This window comes from Schistocerca cancellata, chromosome 6 (genome assembly GCF_023864275.1).
Source record: "Schistocerca cancellata isolate TAMUIC-IGC-003103 chromosome 6, iqSchCanc2.1, whole genome shotgun sequence".
NCBI lineage: Eukaryota > Metazoa > Arthropoda > Insecta > Orthoptera > Acrididae > Schistocerca > Schistocerca cancellata.
Window position 1 is genome coordinate 249,964,368 of NC_064631.1, and position 18,852 is coordinate 249,983,219.

The 18,852-nt window shown below is 40.1% G+C and overlaps 1 protein-coding gene across 1 annotated transcript in view; it reads right to left on the reverse strand.

Moving 5' to 3' along the window:
- Positions 1-281: 281 nt before the first annotated feature.
- LOC126191584 (queuine tRNA-ribosyltransferase catalytic subunit) overlaps positions 282-18,852 on the reverse strand; it is a 63,459-nt gene continuing 44,888 nt past the window's right edge. The window contains exons 4-8 of the mRNA XM_049932520.1: positions 10,395-10,527; positions 10,068-10,229; positions 4,534-4,702; positions 4,006-4,200; positions 282-578 (exon numbers count right to left, since the gene is read on the reverse strand). Of these exons, the coding sequence (XP_049788477.1) occupies positions 429-578; positions 4,006-4,200; positions 4,534-4,702; positions 10,068-10,229; positions 10,395-10,527 (809 nt within the window). The 3' untranslated portion in view covers positions 282-428. The remainder of the gene's footprint in view (positions 579-4,005; positions 4,201-4,533; positions 4,703-10,067; positions 10,230-10,394; positions 10,528-18,852) is intronic.

Below are 18,852 nucleotides of genomic sequence, written 5' to 3' on the forward strand. Positions count from 1 at the left end.
CTGAAGGACGTGCATTTTTGAAACCTCACCTATTTGGTTTACAGCAAAAGATTGTGTAATGAGTCAGATGGTAACCTGACACTGAAGTGGTTCAAATCCCAGAAACATAGTTGGGTGAGAATCTGTTAGTAGTGCTACGATAGCAAAAATTTTACAGCAGTCAAATGCAAATGGAGAGCCCCAGCACAAGGTTAATTCTGTTTGCTGAGACGTTTATACCTTGAATATTACACGCTTGAGTCTAGTGTGCAATAATAATAAAATACACAAAGTGGGCAGGGTTTCATAGTAAAATATGTATTTACTGAGTCATAAAATAATCAATGACTGTACCTATCTCTCACATTTTGAGATGAAATTTCTCTCTCTCTCTCTTCTTTTTTTAATATCCGTTAATCCTGAGAATGTCGACATTAAATCAGTACATTTCAGTCAAGCTCTATGTTAACAGCTGAAAGAGCATCTGTTATCCATTTTGGGTAAGTCCCAGACGGATACAGTGTCTTGAAGAAGTTCTTCACAAACAATGGGAATTTCTTTTCTTTTATACTTTCTCTAATTGACTTCATTAATTTCATCTGGAAAAAAAAGACAGCAAAGTTACAGAATTCGCCACTGTGCCAGCTGATTTGGCTATATAACAATTTGTTTTACTATAAAAACAATCAATTTTTGACAAAATAATTTAATTGGATAGATAAAAAAATCTGCTCACCAAGCTGCGACAGAACACACACATAAAAGAGGGTTGTAATTAGGCAAGCTTTCGGAGCTAGTGGCTCTTTCTTCAGGCAGAAGGGTTGAAGCGGAAGGAAGAAGGGTGAAGGAGGAAAAGGACTTGAGAGGTCTAGGAAAAGGGATAGATTTCGGGAAATTATCACATGGGATGAGAAGGGAAGTCTCCCCTGACCCGCAGTTATGGGTGAAATCTACCACTTTTCCTACACCTCTACAGTCCTCCTTTTCCTTCGCCCCTATTTGTTCCCCTTCTGCCTGAAGAAGGAGCCACTGGCTCTGAATGCTTGCCTAATTACAACCGTCTTTTATGTGTGTGTTCTGCAGTCGCTGGATGAGTATATTTTTAAAAATCTATCCAATTAAAATAATTTGCTTTGCTAGACATTTAATTTGAAGCAAAAATTATGAAGTTTGCTGTTTGAAAATTACGTGACTTGTAGCAACTAAGATAATGAGAAGTATCGTGGAACACTTATGAAGATTAGTATTAAACTCTGATAGTTGTACATTATAAATGAATGCTTATGTTCTTTTGCTACAACAGAAAACTATTACCTGGTTGAGTAACTAAATGAAAGTCAGAATGGAAGCCCAGCTTACAAGATCTTGGAGCATGACTAAATGTTTAACGGACAGAGATCCATAAGTCACAAAAATTTTATATTATTAACTAGCTTTACTTGGCATGTGTTGCAGCGCCATGGGATAAAAAAAAGTGGTTTTATAACCTTGTTTATGGAAGTGCTTTAGGACACACAATATTTTTGGTTTTTCTGTCTGGTAGGTACAAGAACAAGTCATACTGTTTCCCAAAGTGTGAGCAAGGAACATACAGTTGTCCATGTGAGAAGCCTGGATTTTCCAAATATAGTCTACACACTGGCAGGGATTCTCTCTGTGGCATGTTGATGGTTATTGCAAATGTTAGCCGCACCGGAAACTGCCAGTGTTTGAACTCTATTGGCATATCTGTTGGAATCACTGGGATGTGTGGTAACAGTACATCATTTCCTTTTAATACTGTAGCTTCGGTGATATTGTTCAAAATCCTTTTTACTGAAAGTCTGGTACTGTTGCAAAGCCATGGTAGATTGATATTTATGAGAATAATGAGAGGCACACCAGTATTTACTACCAACGTGTTCAGCAGCAGGCTCAGCAAATCAAGTGAATTCAAGTATTCAGACAGATAATTTACAGCTTCATCTTGAATTTTGTTTTGAATGATGTAACTGATAGTACTGACAGGTGTTTTTAGCTCATGTTACAGCATGTTCACGGGCCACTGGTGACTTGTAGTTTCTGTATGATATTTGGGAAAACTTTGTGCATCAATTCATCTCTGGTTGCTGTGATTTTACAAAAGTTTGATGGCACTGTGATACATTGTGTGGATTCACTGACTACCATTTTCCCACTTCGAATTTCCAACAACTGTTTTGTGAAACATTGATCAGATGTATCATTTTAAATTTGTACATGCACATTGGATTTTACAGTCAATCTGTACATGTCACCATAAGACTGACAATTTGAAGTACACATTAAGATCATCAGCAGGTGTGGAGCATGGTATAATGGGAAGGGTTTGCTGAAACAGTAAAATGATTGCGCCACTAAAGAGTTGTTCATTCAGTCTTTTGGTGTACAGTGTGTGTTCACACTATGTAACGGTGACATTGCTATTGGCTGACTACATCACATGTCCTATGCTGTGAATATCTGGTGAGATCAAGTGAGATAAGCTATGATTGTGTTACAAAAGTGCATTTCAATGTAGATTTCAGTGCTTCAGAATGTAATGTGCTGTGTGGTGGAATTTGAATCTATACTTTTGTAATATGAATACAAAAATATGTTGCTGCACATCACAGATCTTTCCAAAATCTTTTTTTTTCCGAGTTTTTTGGTTCTCTGTAGTTCCAGGCATAAAACCTTTACCATTCAAAGGAGTGATATTTTTACAGTTTTGAGGAAAAGTATTTTTCACCTTGGAAGAAGTGTATCTTCAAGTGGGAAAAGAGTGCGTTTTTAAATGGGAAATCTGGGATCGCCCCCCCCCCCCCCCCCCCCCCACACACACACACAGAGTTGTGGCACTCTAGCCCAGGGAGGATAAACATTGCCGTAGGCAGAGTTTGTGTCGTACGCATTTCTGCTGCTAGGCTTGTATAGTGCAACCCCTTGCCAGTTCAGTGCCACTTGTGTTGCCAACCTGGCTTGTACTGTTCATCTGCAGTGATTGTTTTTGCTAGCACTGTTTTGTTCTTGTTTTGTTTTTTATGATGGCAAATTTAAACAAACAATGTGCAGCTGTGTGAAATTTTGTCTTCTACTCAGTAAAAATGATACTGAAAGTGTATTAATGTTGAAAACAGCTTACCAATATGACGGTATGGGGAGAACTCAAGTGTACAAGTGGTACATTCAATTCAAAAATGGCGACATGTCGATCGATGACAAACTTTGTTCTGGATGTCCATCAGCTGCCTGAATTGACGAAAACATTGAAAAAATTCTAGAGCTTGTGCTCACAGACTGTCAATAGACAACTGATCAACTGTCAGAGATTAGTGAGTAATCTTGGAGCTTGATTAAGTGAATTTTAATGGAAGATTTGGGAATGAAATGGCCAAGTTTGTTCCTTGAGTTCTGACTGACAATCAAAAGGAATGTCGAGTTGAAATATGTCGTGCTTTGAAACAACAGCTTGAAAATGATCCAGATTTTCTGTCAAAGGTCATTACTGGTGATGAGTCATGGTGCTACGGTTATGACCCAGAAACGAAACCGATCTGGCAACACTGAAATTAAAAACAACAAAAACAACGAGGATGGAGCTGTCAGCCTTTTCTAAAGATGACTATAAAAAAAATGTTTCAAACAGTGGAATCTCCAGTGGGACAAATTTATTAGTTATAATGGAGAGTATTTTGAAGGAGATAAGGTTGTTTTGAAAATACAGTTTTCAAATTTATTTATTTATTATTTTTTGCCACCTCGTATGTCGGTTTTGTATCAGATAGTTCCAAACAAGAACATTGCCTATAAACTCAGCTATATTTTCAATCTTCTTTAAATGCTTTTCGACCATTCAACACTACAGCTATACATGGAAAGGCAAGATTGGAAGACAACTGAAGAACTTTTGGCTGCATTATGGCTGCTGGTGTTTGTTCATGTCTTATCAGAATGTGAGCAGTACGGCAAATGTCGGATGCTATTAAATACACGAAATTTAATATGAGAACCAAAATGCTTACTTACTTGAAAGCAAATATTATGCACTGTAAGGAGGTGGCAAGCAACTGTCTCAACAGTAACAATGGAATGAAGGTATGCTCTAGAATATCGTTGACATGTTGAACAGTTGCAGTTTTCATCTATAGGTCTGTAATCAGTTTTGTAGTTCTTCTGTTTCAAGTTCAGCTGCCCAGTGTTCACAAGAGCACATCCAAATCTCTGAAAACATGCAACATAGCTTTAAGAATAATACACACACAACCAGTACATTTGGCATCACCTAAGTAAATGTTTCATGTTTATTCCTTGCCTCATAAAAAAGTAGCATTAAAAAACAAACATTAAGACATGGCAACTAACTTAACACTTGGTAATCATTGAGAATACTTTCAAAATTGAAAATACTGTATATTGCAGTGGAAGAATTTTGAGAACTACATGTTGAATAACACCATAATTGAATAACCATTAGCACACATTAACTATATCTACACAAAGTCATTCCATAAAGGTATTAAAACTGTAGTTTCCCATTATTTTTATGCTACTCACTGCAGTTCTTGTCGGAAACACACAATCAAACATATCTATGCCAAGCGCACAGCAAATTACAAGATCTGTAGCAAATCCAACACCCATCAAATACCGAGGCTTATCTTCAGGTAGTATGTTTGTTGACAAATGAACCATATTCCAAAATTCATCCTTGCTTTCACCTCCACTGAAAAAATAAATAAATAATAATAATTTCACAACACTAATAGACTAGATAAATATGGAAGTTCAATATCATAGCCTGAAACATAAATAATTATTGTTGATGCGTAATGTGGCCAGCCATAGATACTTTTAAATTGGTGTTAGGAGCTATTATGCCAATCTTCTGATGGCTAATGTTTCCCAGTCACCCACTCCTGCAATCTGTTCCGAAGGACTTGCTGTGATCCTTATGCTTTTTCAGGAGAGAACTGTAGCAGTGAAAACAGCATACGTACTTTAAATAAATCATTGTGGCACACAAACATTTTACAACAGGAATATCAAACGTAAATCCCATGTCAGAGCTTGGAATTGACATGACGAGTTTATGAGCCACTGTGATTTACACTGTCCAGTCACATTAATGCGACCACCTTCTTAAGCCTGACTACCCACATTTTGCAATGCAGACTGCTGTGAAACATGCAGGAAGGCAGTCAATGATGTTCCGGAAGGTACAGATGGGGGTACTGACTCTACTGCTGTGGCCAGCTGCACTAGGTTTCTTGGCTAAGGATCCATGGTGCAAACAGCTCAATTAAGGTGGACCCACAGAATCGTAACTGGGTTTAAATCTGGGGAATTTGGTGGCCACAGGAGAATGTTAAATGCATCTTGGTGCTCTTCAAACTACGTTCACACATTGTGAGCTGTGTGACACATTGCGTTGTCTTGCTGGTAGATGCCACCATGCCGAGGAAAAGCAAACAGCATGTAGGGGTGAAAATGTCCCAATGATAGATCCATACTAGTGTTGAACCATTGTGCCTTCCAGAACCACCCAATGAATGCCACGAAAACGTTTCTCAGACCATAACACACTTTCCTCTGGCCTGGACCCTTCCAACGATTGTTGTAGGGTGTTTGTTTTCAGAAGATTCTTGCTGATGGAGTGTGAAATGTGATTCATCTGAAAAGGCCACCTATCGCCACTCAGTGGACGTCCAGCTACGCTATTGGTGTGCAAATTCTAGTCTTTGTTGCTTATGACCAACAGTCAGTATGGGTGCTCGAACCAGGCACCTGCTGTGGAGACCCAAACGCAGCAATGTTCTCTGACCAGTCACTGAGGAGACACTGTTGATAGCCCCTTGGTTCATCTGGGGAGTCAGTTGTCCAAAAGTTGCTCATTATTCATCCATATACTTTTCCACAACCATTGTTCACCGCTGTCGTCAATGGCCCATGGTGCACCACAGCTGCCTCGGTCCAGTTTTGGATAGTGTCATTTGGCCCCACATGATATAGTTTAAGCAAGTCAGCACGTAAACAGTGTACGGACTTAGCTGTTTTGGAAATGCTTCCACTCTTAGGCTTAAAGCCAACGATCATGCCCTTTCGGATGTCAGATGAACTCTGCATTTCTGCATAGTGATAATGACTGCATTGTTTTCCACATCTCCCTGACACAGTTTATAAACCCTCCACTGCTAATGCTGCCACTTGCCACCTGTAGGTGGGTATCACATGTGGTGGACACATTAATGTGACTGGACTGTGTATTTAGAATAGATGTGTTGTTTGCACTTTAACAGCCAGCTTACACAGTGTCCTGCAACAGCATAAGGACTGTAAAGCAAAAGACAAAGTGTTGTCCACTGGAACATGTAGGAGCAGATGACATGCTGCTGATGAAAATTAGGGGAAGGATTCATCAACCATAACTAATTCTGAAGGTGTTAAAATTAGTTTTTTCCGCTTTTCCTTCCTTCCTTCCTTCAGATGTGCACATTTGTTGATGATGACACCATTTCTGTCTGATGAACAAGTTTCAAATTATTAATAAACATTCTTACTAATATTTTATGCGAAGTCTAAAAACGTGATCTCAAAATAAGCATCTGCCATAACATAAATGCAATTGAACTTTTTCCTTCTGATATAATCTTGCTGAGTTTTTCTGGATCCCACAAATTAGAGAAGTTGTCTGTCCAGATGTCTACTGAATATAGTAGAACTGAAATGTAAGTTGATATAATGAAATTTTGTCCATAGAAGATCACAACAGAGTTTGTCCGACTGTTATACAGATACCAAGACAGAAGTAGAAATCAATGCAGAATTCACAAACAACTTTTACATTCTATACTGAATATGCGAAAGAACTAGCTGCTATTCCAGCAGCTGTCTATCTTTGTAAGCTGAAACAATCTAATGTCCACAATTCCAGTCTTTAAGAAGGTTCACAGATAGAGCTACAGATGTATTTTGCTGTAGAATTATGAAACTTATTTAATGCTTCCATATAAATACTTTTCTGGAGACCAAACACTTTTCTGTAGAAATAAACACAAATTCAGCAAGCACGAATCTTGTGAAATTCAGTTTGGTCTGATTGTTCCCAAGATCTAAATGCTGCAGAGGGGAGACTGGGTTTATTCCAGTTGTTTTTGGTCTCTGGGAAGTTTTGAATGCAGTTCTGCAGCAACACCTAGTAAACCAAATATACTGGATGGTTCTTATTAACCTTTAAAAAGCCCTGATGATGCTGAGACAGGTAATTTAATATAAGACACATGGGGGCAAATGTTGGGAAATACCCCAAAAAATTGATGACAAATTTCAAACGTGATGTCACCAGATGTACCTTACTGCACTTGTAGTGGTTGGTCTTGTTGAGCCTACCATCGCAGCACTACACATCACTCTGCTAGGTTACTGTGTTTTTGTTCTTGCATTATCTATTTCATACAGTAGTGCTCGTGACAGTGGTAATACAATATTATGATGAATCAGTTCACATTTAATGAGCCAATATGTGTCATGTCATAGTGCTGCTAATTCCAGTGCACTTTCAGCAAGAAATACTTATGCAGATTGCACACTGTATTTACATTCTCACACATTGTTTGCTGTTGTCGATCACTGAATGCGCAAAACAGAGACTCGGCATGTATGCAAACACTGAAGGCAAAACATGTATCGAATGTATCGAGGGAAGGTAACACAGTGGTCACACACGTTCTGAAATCAAGGTTAATTATCAGATAACATCTAATTTATGACATGATTTCTACTTTGTTGCTATTGCAAGCACTACCTTATCACATCAGATAGTGCAAGAACAAAAAAAAGGTAGCCTAATGGAGCGATTTGTAGCACTGCCCTCTACTGGTGAGGATAGGATCAAGAAGCCCATCCGCTGCACATGCAAAGGGGTATGCCATCTGATGAAGTTACATGTTCAACATTTGTGGCTCCATGTGTCTTATATTAAATTACTTGTCTCAGTGTCATCTATCGTTTCAGATTTTTTCAAATGTTAATATGAATCATCCTGGAGTACACGAACAGATATGTGCTCGACTTGAAGAATTCTTAGCAAGCAGAACCCCACAGGTTGTCCTTAAGAGATGACATAGGAAGTGAAAGGGAGATTCATTGTAACTCAAGAAAGTGTAAGGACTGTTACTGTTCACAACACATTATCAACAAAAGGTGACACAGTCATACACAGGAAAGACACACAGTTAATGAAAAGTTCAAAGACTTGATGATAGTGCTTGGTGCAAAGACTGGCAGCCAATCCTTCAACATAAATAAATGAAACGTAATACCTGTAAGTAGACGGAAAGTCTCAATATTCTCTGACCACTCTATCAATGATCAGTCACTAAAATCAGTCACAAGTGTGTAATAGCATGGAACAATTCAAAATGAAATAAATGCTTAAATCAAGCTATGGGGAATAATTTCTAATTGGACACTAACACAGAAAGCCTTACATTTAATATTCTGTGAGCCACATTCCAATGAAAGCTATGGAACTTGTTACTTACAACAAAGCAATGAATAAATGAGTAAAATGAGTTGCATCCAGAGGGCTACTAGCAATCTTTCTTTCAACATGCCATCAAAAATGGAACAGGAAAGGGGGAAAAACTTTCCTGGTGTGCCACATATCTTGTCATACACCACATATCAAAAGCTTATGGAGTACAGAAGGTTAAAAGACAGTATAACAAACTAATTAGTTTTTTTAAATATACAATCCTGAGCAGTGTTATCAAGACAAACAATGAGATTTTATGTGAAATTCCTCAGCCACTTGATGTCCACAGCTGGCTCAGGGCTCCTTCAGACTTCTACATGCATTATGGTATTTCGCTAAACACACCACTAGTGTTTTCTAATGTCATTTACTCACCTTCCAAGAGGCTGTTGCCTTGGTCTTTCCTTATCACTCACAATCCAACATCACAGAACTTCCTTGGTCCACCTGTCATCGATGTGCCTGTTTACACATACTGCCTACCTCTGTTTCATTTACAGTGATCTATTTCTCAGTTCCTGGGTGATTCTTAAATTGAAAGTTCATGTTTCGCTGATGTTACGTCAGAAGTGTGAACATACACCAATGCTAAAATTTCCTCTTCAAACACATTGGAAACTTCATGTGAAAAATTTGATTTAGTTTCCTAAAAGCATTGCGGAGAAAAATTATCATCTGATATGGCAAACAATTGTCTGCTATTATCTGGAGCTCTATCTCTATGAGAACCTAACATCTGGAGTACGTATAAAAGCAGTATCTGAAGAGCCTTGAGAACTATGCACAAAATCAACAACCAATTAAGTAAGGCAGTATCACTAAACAATTCTAAAATATAAAGTCAAATTTGAACAATTGTCTTGGCATGCAGACTGAGGCATGGGAAACCAGGAAAGTAGATAAAAATTCATAGATGAATACTCTTGACTGACAGGTGCACACAGATCTTGCCCATAGTATTCATAGTTGTGAATTTTGGAATGCATCATAGACTTGCTCATACAAAAATGATATATGTGTTAGTACTAGTTATGAAGCAGAAATGATGCGCAGATGAGAACTGAAGTGTTACTGGACAGTGAACATAAAGTACAAAGATGGGTAGATAGGGAATGACAATGAATGTGGACAAATATATACATTGGTGATATAGAGCATTTACTTCTGGTGGGTGATAAAAAGAGCAATTGATGTTAATAACATTGATGTTAAGAACACCTACACAAAATTCTTGCTGTACAATTGAGCATGACACTTATGATTTCTTTCAATGTGTTTTTAACAAAAGTAATACTCAGGAGAAAAGGACTACTTAATAAAGCAACCACGAATAATGTAAAATGTTGAAAATTGTATTTTTCAATACATGGGTCAGTGTGATAACTTACATAAAAATGGGAAAGAGACTATTCTGGCAATTTAAAATACCTTTGCTAAAAGATGAAGCACTCAAAATCATATTTTAAATGAATTTCCAAAGCTGTTCAGTAATTATATTCAAAGTGGTGTGGCTTATCTTAAAGAATTTGCACGATAAAATTATAAACAACAGTACCTTAAACCTCCAACTGCAAATCCATGAACATCACGTTGGATGAGCTGCTTAGCACTTTCACTGCGCAGATCAGGATCCAAACCACCCTGTACAATCGGAAATATATTTTGGCTTTCTGGATTTTTATGAGCTTTCAGACATCTATCAAGCCATCTTGTAGTCCTGTAAGTAACAAAACAATTATTTATTACAAATAGATATAATGAGAATGTGAAGTTTATATTACAAAGTTGTGGTCCTGAAGTGGGAGCTTTATCTACTTAATCAACATATTCCCATAAGAGATATTTGGCGGTTCTTGGCAATACGGATGCCCCAAACACTAACCGATGCATAGCTTCTTCTACACGAGGTCCAGTTGTTGTTGTCTTCACAACGTCATCCAACTGCATAATGATATCAGCTCCAATTGCATTTTGTATGTGAATGGAATTCTCTGGTGAGAGCATAACTTCCGAGTCTGAAAAGATCTCATACCTTCACAACCAATATTACAGTGAAAAGGTTACAAAAATCATGGTGTAAGTGACTATCAGTAAAATAGTGAATTCTGTGAAATTTAAACTTTTAATGTAAAGAAACTTGTAACATATTATCATACAGTAGGCAAAAATAACGGGGAATTAAATACTTTCGCAACAGTTACTATTCGTTGAGGTACATCTGCCAAATTCATGGGGGGGGGGGAAAAAAAAATTTGAATGCAGTTTTCTATTACACTTAAAAACTAGTAACTATGACTCAATTTACAGCTATTAACAGAAAAAGAACTATTTATTTGGGATCATGCTATGTGTACTCATAGAACATTGAATCTTCATCTTCCTACTTCTGATGAGAAGAATGCATAACAATCTCACTGTGTCGAAAGTACATTTGCGAAAGGAGGGTTTGAGATAGAACGACTTTTATTTACATATAGAATATTCACTGATTTTTTTCCTGTCAAAAGTATCAAGCCCAACTTCCATGTTGTCATTCTCAGGAATACAGTCGTGTACATTTTTATGACTGTTTTGATGCCATCTACATCTATACCATCGTTAACTGCATGGTAGAGGGTACGTCCCATTGTACCAGTTATTAGGGTTTCTTCCCATTTAATTCACATATGGAGAGTGTGAAGAATGATTGTCTGAATGCTTAAGTGAATGCTGTAATTATTCGTATCTTATCCTCCCAATCACTATGTGAACCATATGTAGGGGGTTGTAGTATATCCCTAGTCATCATTTAAAGCCGGTTTTTGAAACTTTGTTAATAGACTTTCTAGGGATAGTTTATGCCTATCTTCACGAGTCTTCCAGTTCAGTTCCTTCAGTGTCTCTGGTGACATTTTCCTATAGATAAAAGAAACCTGCGACCATTTGCAATGCCCTTCGATGTGTATATTCAATATCCCCTGTTAATTCTATTTGGTATGGGTTCCAAACACTTGAGCAATATTCCAGAATTGGTCACATGAGTGATTTGTAGTACTCTACCAATAAACCAAAGTCTGTCATCTGCTTTGCCCACAAATGAGCCTAGGGAAATTGCATGGTGACTCATGTTACGTTTTGAAATCAGTGTTTTATTATGTTGACTTGTTATCAATCTATAAAACCCATATTTTCTTTTGTATGTCATCATTATGAATTGTGTTATTCAGGCAAAGATCTTTAATCAGGAAAGAGCACTAAAATTAAAGAACAAGATGTAATTTATGTTGTGACTCATGTTACAAATTTGGGACATCCTATTCCTAATGTGCATTTTAGGTCGAAAGTGTCCTTAAACTATTAGGAGTATGGACCTGGTTTTGATCATAAAAAAATCATATTAGGTAGGCATTCAAATGACAGTGTTACAGATTTCTAAAAATATTTCTACCATGTGAAATACTGTAATATACTGGAAAAGGTGCATGACTCAATGTAACGTGACTGTTACTTGCTACTTCTTGTTGGAAAAACTTTTTCCTGCAAGCAGAGAAAAGAAAATGTGACATTATGTGCCAAATCCGATAAACTTAACATTAACTTTTCATTTTTCAAACACTCTGAAAAATTATAAGAGCATGACATCTGGGAAAATGAATTGTAAATTCAATTAAGTCAGAGAACTGAAAATATCCTCTTGCACTGACAACATTGCACAGGTACTTGCAGCTACCTGAGCGAAAATTGATGCATTTTCCTATGAAGTTTTGCTTTTTTACTTCATTCCCCACTAGCTGTTCTGCAACTACACTAATTCCACCTATGGCTACTTTACCATAAAATGTAGCAAATAAGTTACAATAGATTTCCACATTACGAAATGATTGAAATTCAGGTTCAGCAGCAGTAATATATTTGTTTGTAAATTGGGAGGCAGGTCCATCTGACCAGATTGAAACTACCTTCACATTTGCTAATGTAAGCAATTGCAGCACTCAAGCCATGGCTTTATCCAGAGCACTATGTGACTTATATGGTGACAAACTTGCTTTACTAGGTTGCTGATCTAGCATCTTATGTTACCTATGTTTTCTCTCTATTTCCCTATTTTTAGCTCTTCTTTCTTCTAATAACAGTCCTTGCTTATGTTGACTCAACTGTAGAAACTTTTGTTTCTGGTTCTGCTGGCTTTTTCAAGCTTCTTCCACATGTTTTTTCTTAAATTCTTCATATTTTACTACGCTCTTCAACTTTTCCCTCCTCCTACTCTGTCTTTCTACTGCTGCTAAAGGCATCATCTCAAAATAATACAGCCATGACTCAGATTATGTGACCAATGTTACACATTTAATTTTCTGTTTTTACAATATTGGCTGAAATTAGGAAATTTTTAGTAGTGATACTGGTTACACATTCACACTAAGAAGTAAATTTACTGAACAAGGTAATGTTATCTCTAATATCTCTCTTGGTATAAAAACTTAATTACATTAAAATGACTCATGGTACATGAAAATTCATGCTGTTGTATTATATTATTTACCCCAACCTATGAAAATTTGAGGGTGCAAGATCAGGTGAATAAGGTGGGTGCAGAATGACTACCCAACTCAACTTCTGTATAGCGTTTGTTGTCAGTCTAGCAGAATGCGGGTGGATTTATTGTGGAGTAGCATCACTTCACACAGTCTTCCTGGTTGTTGTTCTTGGGTTGCTCCTGCAAGATGTGTCAGTCGTTGACAATAACTGTCAGTTCTCTCTTGTGGATGCATGCAGGTCTTTGTATGGGGAGCTGCTGTTTTGTATGGGCTCAACCATTCCTTTGCTTTCCTTATTTTAGCCTAAAGAAACAATTTATGATCACCAGTGACAATTCAGTATAGGAATGATCAGTGTTGTTTATTAGCCAATTGAAGACAAACAAGCAGTGATGCACATGAAGTCATCTGCTGATCGTGATTTTGGCACCGAGGTGCACATGTGGCCATCTGCTGATTTTTGTGATTTTGGCTTAGGGCATGTGGCACTCAAACACCTGATATTTTAACCTTCCCCAGTGCATGCAAATGTCACAGAATGGTGGAATGATCACAGTTGATTACATTTGCCCATTTTCGGGTACACTGACATGGATCATTGTGACTGATTGATTGGGGTGGGTTATGGGGCTAAATGGTGAAATCATCACTCCCGTCATTCAAAAGTTACTTTAGAAGTGAGCTAGAAGTGGGCGGATCCAGTCAGATGAGTCAAACTATAAAGCAAGGAAGCTAAAACCACACAAAATAGAAGGCATAAAAGGCGAGGCCAAATCTAAAAATCGGAAAAACAGGGGGATAAAAGAGTGGTCTTTGCACAAGAGAGTAGTTGTGGGTCCCACACCCTGCCTCTCCTCTGAGGGAAAAGTAAAACCTTATAAATGAAAATAAAACCACTTTACCGTAGGAAACTGAGGACCAGTTCAACCATCCGTGAATCGTCTGCTAATATTGATACTGCAGGAAAAGACAGATTGCTACAAGCTGTAAATAAGTCTTCTTTATGGTAAGTAGCGATCTGTCTTTTCCTACACTGTTGATATTCCCACCTGCAGTTTCCATTGCTTGATTTTTGCCAATTGTCTACTCATATTAAAGGCAAGGAATGTGGAAGTCTATATTTAGTATGAAGAGCCAAAAGAAGGTGGCATTCCACCAATATATGGGGTACTGTCAGTATGGCTTCACAGCCACATTGTGGGGGGTGTCTTGTTACGCAAGAGAAAACAATGAGTGAGCCTAGTACAATCAATGTGTAGAAGGAATACGACTGTGGACTTGGACTCTTTCCAAGAGGAGCCGTAGAAAGAGTGCCAAACTGCAACAGTTTCCACAATTGTGGGGAGTTTATTACTGAGAGCAGTAGCACACAGGATGTCGTTCCATTTTTGGGCAAAGAGAGTTTGATTTGTATCTGCATATCGGCACCTGGAATCATGACAGGGAATGGAGTTAAGTATCTGCCTCTCTAATCAAATGGTCAAGTTCATTTGCGGGGATGCCTACAGACTTGGGACCCAGAGAGAGACAACAAAGCAGGCGGTATGGCCAAGGGCAGAGAGAAAGTCATGCATAGCAGAGACCACAGGGTGATGAGAGTAGCATTGGTCTATAGCCTTCAAGCTGCTCATTGAGTCAGTACATATTAAAACACTGTGGAGGAAAGTCTGAGAAACAAAATGGAGGGCCCTGTTAATGGCAAGCAGTTTTGCTGTGAACACACTACATAATCCTGGCAGCCAATGGTGTTCCATGCCAGTAGGAGACGTAGAAGCATACCCCACATTAGCGATTGTTTTAGAAAGATTAGTGTAGAAGATGATAGCACCCTGGAACTCTTCAAGGGTAGAACATACGAGATGATAGAATATCATAGCAGCGACAGAGACCTTAGGACACTGGAGCAGATCAGTCCTAATCTGTGGTTGAGGCACCATCCAAAGGAGGGGGGAAGGGGGAGGAGGAAATACAAAGGTCACTTTCCAGTGAAAGGAGACGGAGATTCTGATACAGGGAAGTGAGATGCATTCCAACCAGCAGTCCCACCCAAGGGCGGGTATCAGGAGGGAGACATCCCTTGTTTGCAAAGAGGACGGGGTAAACAGGATGGCCAGGGAATTGTCAAATGGAGATTCCCTAAAAAAATCTGGAGTTGCTTCTGTCATATTTGTAGAGGGGGAATCCTGTTTCTGGAAGGAGACTGTCGACGGGACTAGTGTGAAAGGCACCAACAGCCAGACGCAGCTCATAATGGTGAACAGGGTAAATTAGTTTCAGAGTGGAAGGAGCCACTGAGCCATACATCTGACAACCATAATCTAGTCTTGACAAAATCAGATCACAGTGAAGATGGAGAAGAAAGAACAGTCTGTGCCCCACGATGTTGGGCCAGGAGGGGAAGAGAATTAAGCTTCTGCACGCAGGTAGTCTTCAGGTGAAGAATATGGTGCAGCCACATCAGCTTTCCATCAAAAATAAGGCCCAACAAACGGAACTGCAGATAACATCAAGGTGCTGGTTGCCTAAATAAAGTTCTTGATCAGGGTGTGATTTGGGTCGACAGCAAAAATGCATAACCGGCGTTTTGCGAGGGAGAAAAGTGGAAGCAGATGCTACCGAGTGAGAGCTACACTAACGCAAATATCTTCAACATACAATGGCAGGGTAACCAGATGTCCAACAGAAGTTACAAGCCCGCTGATAGCGATGGGGAAGAGTGTGACACTAACACAGAACCCTGTGGGATACTGTTCTCTCAGATCCAAGGGGTCTGAGTGAAGTGCAACTTGAACCCAAAAGAGCCAGTGGGATAAAAAATTGCAGATAGAAATCTGAAGGGGCTGTGACAGCCCGAGTCACAGAAGGTAACTAAAATGTGACAATACCAAGCTGTGTCATATGCCTTATGTAGGGCAGTGAAAACCACAAGAAGGTGTTGGTGGTTAATAAAACCCCCTATCAGATTGCTGTTTCCAATCAGTAAATGGTCAGTTGTAGATTGTCCTTCCCGGAAGCCACACTGATACAGGGACAAAAGGCCACGAGATTCAAGTACCCAACATAATCAGAAGCTAACCATCCTCTTTAGCAGTTTACAAAGTACGTTGGCCAGGTTAATTGGGTGGTAGCTCTCGAGAGATGTTGGGTTCTTCCCAGGCTGAAGGATGGGGATAACTAAGCTGTCTTGCCATTGTGAAGGGAAGGAACCCATGAGCCAAATACGGTTGAAGGCCCTGAGTATATTATGCCTCTGGGTAATTTCCAAGTGTTGGATCATCTGGTTGTGGATGGAGCTGTGTCATGTGAAAAAGTAAGAGCCTGCAAGAATTCTCATTTAATGAAGGGCACATTAAAGGATTCAGCTTGTTGGGGTTGAAACAGAGGGGACTTTCTTCAATTTGGTGATTCTGCTGGAGAAAGGTAGCAGGATATGAAGAGGACTTGATGCTGTCGCAAAGTGTGTCATGAAAAGTTCTGCAAGGACCGATGAATCAGTACACAGAGCACCCTGTAGGATAAGACCCTGGACAGTCTATTTTCACTGGCGGCCCAGAAGGCTATGGAGCTTGGACCAAACCTGCGATGAAGAGGTATACGTCCCCAAGGAGGAAACCTAGTGCTCCCTTAAAAGTGATAAGGTTAGTCTGTGAAGGGTGTCATTTAAATTGTTGCAGTGCACGTTGGCAGTCCTGGATAGCTACTGCAACATTCTTGGTCCACCACGGTACAAGTCGATGACAAGGGGGATCTGTAGCACCAGCACGAAGAATAGTGGCAGACATCTCAAATGACCACATCAATGCAATCCAAGAGAGAGGTGAGATATCGAAGTGCACAGCAGACATATATCAACATGAACTGGCTCTGCAGAATGCCCAACGTGGGGGCCTGTCTGCCTGGTGGCAGTGGGGGAGAGATCACCAGAAAGTGGTCACTGTGACAAAGGTCATATGAGGTGGCCAATGTAGAGAATCCACGACAGCAGAGGACGACATCATGAGATGAGCAGCATAAAAGGTGCCAAGGAGCAGCACTGAAATAGGTAGGGGAATTGTCACTGAGGAGACATGCTTTGAAGTCTGTAATAAGTTCGTCAACTAGAAGACACTTACCTGTCGAAGTGACACTTCCTCACAGGGGGTTGTGTGCTTTGAAGGCCCCGAGGAGGAAATACAGGGCCAGGAGTTCCTGTATTAAGGTAAGCAGGTCAACATAAGGAACTGACCTACCTGAAGGGAGTTAGACATTGCAAATGGTGATTGCTTGGGTTATCTTCACTCATAGTGAATAGGAGGAGATACAGGGCCAGGAGTTCCTGTATTAAGGTAAGCACGTCAACATAAGGAACTGATCTACCTGAGGGGAGGTAGACATTGCAAATGGTGATTTGCTTGGGTTATCTGCACTCATAGTGCTTTTGCTTCCATGTTGGTACAAAGGGGTCTCGTCACTAATGACATCAGTGTGAACAGAAGTGTAGACCTCTCCAGATGCTGTACTGAGGCTGGCACAGTTACAACACAACGCCCGATAACCACAAAACATTGGAGAACAGTTATTATGGAAGTGCATTTCTTGAAGAGCAAGACAACATGGAATAAGAAGAAACATGTAGTATTTCCAGTAGGTGACAGTAATATCCATTGCAATTCCAATGGATCATCATGTGGCGAGAGTCCAGGTTAGACATAAGCTGCCGAGGAGAGGTCATGTCACCAAGTCAGTGGTCGTCACCGACGAGGATGGGGCAACACCCATGAATAAGATGTGGGACTCAGGTTGTGAATGGGAAAGATGGCACCTCCGGGAGCACCAGGGGGGCCTTGTCTTGGGACTTGTGTTTCTTCTTCTTCTCCTCCTCCTCTTTCGGAGGTCTAGGAGGGCAGGGCACAGAGGGAGAGTAGGCTTCTCAACATCCTGGAACCGAAAGAGAGCGGGTGACCTTAGGATGCACAGATGGTGTGTCCCATGACTGAGTTGTGGTGACAGGCCTCCGGACTGAGAGACGCCAGGGGGAGGCCTGGAGGGAGCCCCATCACCGAGGGGCACCTAAGAAGAGGGCACTTCTTTGGCCAGGAAGGAGGAGAAGCACCCGGACAGGAGGGCTCAAGAACCACAGGGGACGGGGGACAATGAGGGGACAGGGCTGGGATAAGGAAGAGATAGGTGGGAGAAAGGATGTAACAGGCAAAAGTACAAGAAATTCAAACTGGTTGGAGTCTGTCGTATTTCTGGCTAGCCTCAGCATAAGGTACACGATCCAAGGACTTGTACACATGGATCTTCTTTTCTTTCTTGTAAACTGGGCAATCTGGCGAGTGTGGAGAATTTACACATAAAGGTGCTGGAACACAGGACCTTCCCTCATGGAGTGGGTGGCCACAGTCACCACGCAGAGGGTCCATCATACAGTGGGAAGACATATGTCCAAAACACGAGCACTGAAAGCACCTCATGGGTGTTGGGACATAAGGCTTCATGACACACTGGTAATACATAACCCTGACCTTCTCTTGGAGGGTATCCCCCTCAAAAGCCAGAATAAAGGTGTCAGTATCGATGCGGTTGTCTATAAGTCCCTTCTGCACACGTTGAATGAAATGTGTAACGTGTCGCTCCATATTAGCCAGTTTGCAGGATGAGTCCCTATGAAAAATCAGTCCCTGGACCATATTCACAGACTGGTGAGGGGTAATAGACATCAGGATGGCACACAGGCTATCACAAGCATGAAGGGCTGCAGACTGGGCGGCAGAAGAAGCTTTGTTCAACAGGGAGCCTGACCACATGTTACTGAAAGACTCCACTTCACCAAACTTGTCCTCT